The sequence below is a fragment of the Rhinopithecus bieti genome, unplaced genomic scaffold, assembly GCF_001698545.2.
Source record: "Rhinopithecus bieti isolate Rb0 unplaced genomic scaffold, ASM169854v2 scaffold_52060, whole genome shotgun sequence".
Lineage (NCBI taxonomy): Eukaryota > Metazoa > Chordata > Mammalia > Primates > Cercopithecidae > Rhinopithecus > Rhinopithecus bieti.
In genome coordinates, this window is record NW_016820384.1 from 9,879 (window position 1) to 14,617 (window position 4,739).

General features: G+C 49.4%; 1 protein-coding gene across 1 annotated transcript in view; it reads right to left on the reverse strand.

Moving 5' to 3' along the window:
* The window catches only part of LOC108520408 (poliovirus receptor homolog), a 9,877-nt gene extending 5,847 nt beyond the window's left edge, over positions 1-4,030 (reverse strand). Inside the window, exons 1-3 of the mRNA XM_017859780.1 lie at positions 3,853-4,030; positions 2,090-2,348; positions 1,657-1,812 (exon numbers count right to left, since the gene is read on the reverse strand). Coding sequence (XP_017715269.1) covers positions 1,657-1,812; positions 2,090-2,348; positions 3,853-4,030 — 593 coding nt within the window. The remainder of the gene's footprint in view (positions 1-1,656; positions 1,813-2,089; positions 2,349-3,852) is intronic.
* Between the last annotated feature and the right edge of the window lie 709 nt (positions 4,031-4,739).

Sequence of the window (4,739 nt, forward strand, 5' to 3'; positions counted from 1 at the left end):
AAAAAAAAAAAAAAAAAAAAGCAGGGGAGCTGGGAGTGCTCTGAAGTGTATAATATGATTGATGGATGAATAGAGGGACCGAAGGAATCACAGAAACATGATAAAGCAAGCACAGTAAAATGTTAGTGGGGGAATCCACGTGGTGGAATCTTAGTGCTCACTGGAAAATTCCTATGATTTTTCTGTATGTTTGACAGTCTTCTTAATACAATGTGGGGGAAAATGGATCTATGTGTGGATCTATGTGCTTTGACAAGGAAAGGTATTCACAAGATACAGGAAAAGTTTCAAAATTATATGTATAGCATAATTCCAGTCTTTGTTTAGAAACAGAGAGAAAAAAGACAGAAAGATGCATAATAAGGGGTCACTGGGTATTTCTGGAGGTGGCTGGGTACACTTCACTATAGGTGCTACTTTCTTGTTTTTGCTCATAACTAATTTGGTTGATATTTCTACAGTGGATACAAGTTAGTTTTGTAATAAGGAAAAAGATGTAAGGCTGGGCGAGGTGGCTCACACCTGCAATCCCAGCACTTTGGGAGGCTGAGGTGGGTTGATTGCTTGAGCCCAGGAGTTGGAGACCATCCTGGGCAATGTGGCGAAACCCTGTCTCTGCAAAAAAATACAACGAAATTAGCTGAGTGTGGTAGTGTGTGCCTGTAGTCCCAACTACTCAGGAGGCTGAGGCAGGAGGATCACCTGAGCCCAGGGAGGTCCAGGCTGCAGTGAGCTATGATCACACCGCTGCACTCCAGCCTCGGCGACAGAGCCCCTTCTTGAAAAAAAAAAAAAGGTGGTTCAGTAAAATTATGTAAATTATGTATTATAAAATTATGTATTATCCCTTCGCCTTTTTCTTACCCTGCTCTTGACCCCAGCTTCAGTATGAATCTGGGGAAATCTTATTGCTGTGAGCCTCAACTTTCTCATCTAGACAATGGGGAGTGTACTTGCTCCGTCCAGAGATAACCAAGTAGGTTACACAAGGTGACAGTGAGGTGGTTACAGTCTAGAGTGGGAGTGTCCAATCTTTTGGCTTCCCTGGGACACATTGGAAGAAGAAGAACTGTCTTGGGCCATACATAAAATACACTAACACTAACGATAACTGATGAGCTAAAAAAAATTTGCAAAATAAAAAAATCTCATAATGTTTTAAGAAAGTTTACAAATTATGCGGCCTGCAGGTTAGACAAGCTTGGCCAAGAGGCGGAGGACCAGCTTTGGAGCCAGGCGCTGATTCAAGGGCCACTTCTGCCCTCTCGTGGCTGGTCTTTAACCTGGGCATGGCAACAGCTGCTGACTGCACAGCATGGGGTCACGTGGGATTCCGGGGAAGTACTGGGCACAGAGCAGGCACACCCCAAAGAGCAGGTGCATCCACCAGCCAGGATTAAACCACCTGCTAAACGCCTCAACTGCAAAACAGAGATGCCCCCACTGGGCATCTCTTCCCTCCTCTTTTTTTCTTTTCTGAATCTCCCTGCTCTCTTATACCAAGAGTCCAGGCCCCCAGCCTCTCCTCCCTCAGACCCAGGGGTCCAGGCCCAGTCCCTCCTCCCTCAGTCCCAGGAGTCCAGGCCCCCAGCCCCTCCTCCCTCAGACCCACAAATCCACACCCCCAGCCCCTCCTCCCTTAGACCCAGGACTCACGTGCTCCAGTTGTAGCCTGTGGGCTCTGGGTTGCTGCGAGCGTCGCAGGTCAGGGTGGCCTCATTCTGGCTGAGGTACCAGTTGTTATCATAGCCAGAGAAGGATACCTCTGGGGGGTCTGCAGGAAATGGACACAGAGGTTCAGAGACAGGGAGCCTTTGGGGAGCCAAGGGCTACGTGGGATTCACATCACTGCAGGAAAAGGCCTGGGGATATTTGGAAAACAGCAGGAGCTGGAGAGGCCTATGAGGAGTCTAGGGAGATGGGGTGCCGCAGAGAGCAGAAGCCTGGGAGTCTTTGGTCGGTGGGCACATGGAGAGGGCTTCTGAGGACCTGCTTTTCTCCACTAGCTTTCCTGGGTAGCCTGGACCAGGCATGTCTTGGGTGTCCTGCAGGAAAAGGCCTCCTCCTTTTCTCACTCATAGGCAATGACCACTCATAACACACGGCAGTGGATTCAAGGCTCCGACAAGTCCTGGGGGAAAAAGTCCTGGATAACCCTGCTCTAGGCTGCTGCTCAGCCATCCCAGATCTGATTTCAACGTCCTCAGGGGGCAGGCCAATGGGACAGGGTTTTTTGGGGGGTGAGGGGTAGGAGTCAGTGCAGATCTCCTCCTCCTCGCTCAGACCCAGTGACAGTGTTGAGGGACTCCAGTATAGACAGTACCTGAGGGAATCTGTGTACCACTTGCCTGGCAGGGGAGTAGGCAGTATAGACAATGATGGGAGGAACAGTATGAATGATGCCTAGAAGAGCCTGTGTGGATATTACTGATGGGCTCAGTGTAGGCAGGGTGTTGGGATATTACAGCAGATGCTATATTGTCAGGCCAGTGTTGAAATGCTGTGGTGGAGGTGAGATCACCCCCACATATAGAATGTGTCCCTGGGAGCTGGTGAAATTAAGACAGGCCCTGTGTGTGTGTGTGTGTGTAGACAGTATTTGGATGAGCCAGTGTAGACGATGTGGGAGCTTAGTCTAGCTGTCCAATGTGGCACTTACTGGCCACATGTGACCACTGAGCACTCGAAATACAGCTAGGCTGAAATACACAGCAGATTTCAAAGGCTTTACTAGGGCAAACTAAATGGGAAAGATCTCAAGAATAATTTAAAAAAAAATTACAAGTTTGAAATAATATTTGGGTATATTGGGGTAAATAAAGGCAATTATTAAAATTAATTTTGGCCAGGCACAGTGGCTCATGTCTGTAATCCCAGTACCTTGGGAGGTTGAGGCAGGAGGATCAGTTGAGCCCAGGAGTTCGAAACCAGCCTGGGCAACATAGGGATATCCTGTCTCTACAAAAAATTTAAAAAGGCCAGGTGTGGTGGCTCACATCAGTAATCCCAGCACTTTGGGAGGCCAAGGTATGTGGATCATGAGGTCAGAAGTTTGAGACCAGCCTGGCCAACATGGTGAAACCCCGTCTCTACTACAAATACAAAAATTAGCCAGGCACTGTAGCCAGGGCCTGTAATCCCAGCTACTTGGGAGGCTGAGGCAGGAGAATCGCTTGAACCTGAGAGGCGGAGGCTGCAGTGAGCTGATATCCCGCCACTGCACTCTAGCATGGGTGACAGAGCAAGACTCCATCACACACACACACACACAAAATTAGCTGGGCGTGGTGTCACACGCCTGTAGTCCCAGCTAACTCAGGAGACTGAGGCTGAGGTGGGAGGATGACTTAAGCCTAGGAGGTTGAGGCTACAGTGAGCTGTGCCACTGCACTCCAGTCTGGGTGACAGAGTAAGACCCTGTCTCAAATAAATAAATAGATAAATAAATAAACAAATAAATTTCATCTCTTTTTCTTCTTTTTTTGTTTTTGAGACAGAGTCTTGCTCTGTTGCCCAGGCTAGAGTGCAAAATGGCACGATCTCGCTCACTGCAACCTCTGCCTCCCAGGTTCAAGTGATTCTCCTGCCTCAGCCTGGCCAGTAGCTGGGATCACAGACACCCGTTACCATGCCTGGCTAATTTTTGCATTTTTTAGTAAAGACGGAGTTTTACCACATTGGTCAGGCTGGTCTTGAATGCCTGACCTCAGGTGAGCCACCTGCCTCAGCCTCCCATAGTGCTGGCGTGAGCCACCATGCCTGGCCTCTTTCTTTTAATTTTTTTAATGGGGTGGCTGCTGGAGAATTTAAAATCCTGTATGCAGCTTGCATGCTATTTCTGTTAGACAGCACCAGTTAGAGAGTCCCTGGGGCTGTCAGTGGAGATAAATGTGTGGGTGTCAATGTCGATGACGCCGTGAGGGAGCTGGTGGAGGTAACGCTGTGCAGGAGAACCAGGACAGATGCTGTCAGGGGGCCGTGCAGACAGAACACAAGGAGGCCAGTGTGGTGATGTGGGGCGAGACTCCATAGCCTGTAAGTGCGCCAGTGTAGACAACATTGGGCAGAGGAGCATGGAGACTACATTGGGGGACTCTGCAGACACTGCTGAGGGGAGCCAGCACAAACAATGTGAGAAGATCAATGCAGCCAGCACCCGGCAGAGACGGTCGATTGTGGCTTAGGGGAACTGGTCGATAACAATGTGGGAGGTGAATGCAGATAGTTCTCCAGGGAGTTAGTGTAGACAGTGTCAAGGGGCACTTTAGAGAGTGCCCAGGAGAACCAGTATAGAAAAAGTGGGGTGTTTATGTAGACAGTGGTCATAGGAGCCAGTGTAGACACCATGGGAGACAGTGAAAACACCCCACAGCTGATGGCCGAAATAGCTGGTGTAGACAATGGGGATAGTGCTGTCTGCGGCCCAGAAGAGCCAGTGTAGACAATGGTAAGGCGGTGTAGAAAATGGACAAGAGGCCAGGTGCAGTGGCTCACGCCTATAATCTCAGCACTTCGGGAGACTGAGGCGGGAGGATCACTTGAACCTAGGAGTTTGACACCAGCCTGGGCAACACAGCAAAACTCTCTCTACAAAAAACTGTAGGCCGGGTGCGGTGGCTCAAGCCTGTAATCCCAGCACTTTGGGAGGCCGAGATGGGCGGATCACAAGGTCAGGAGATCGAGACCATCCTGGCTAACACGGTGAAACCCTGTCTCTACTAAAATACAAAAAAAAAAAA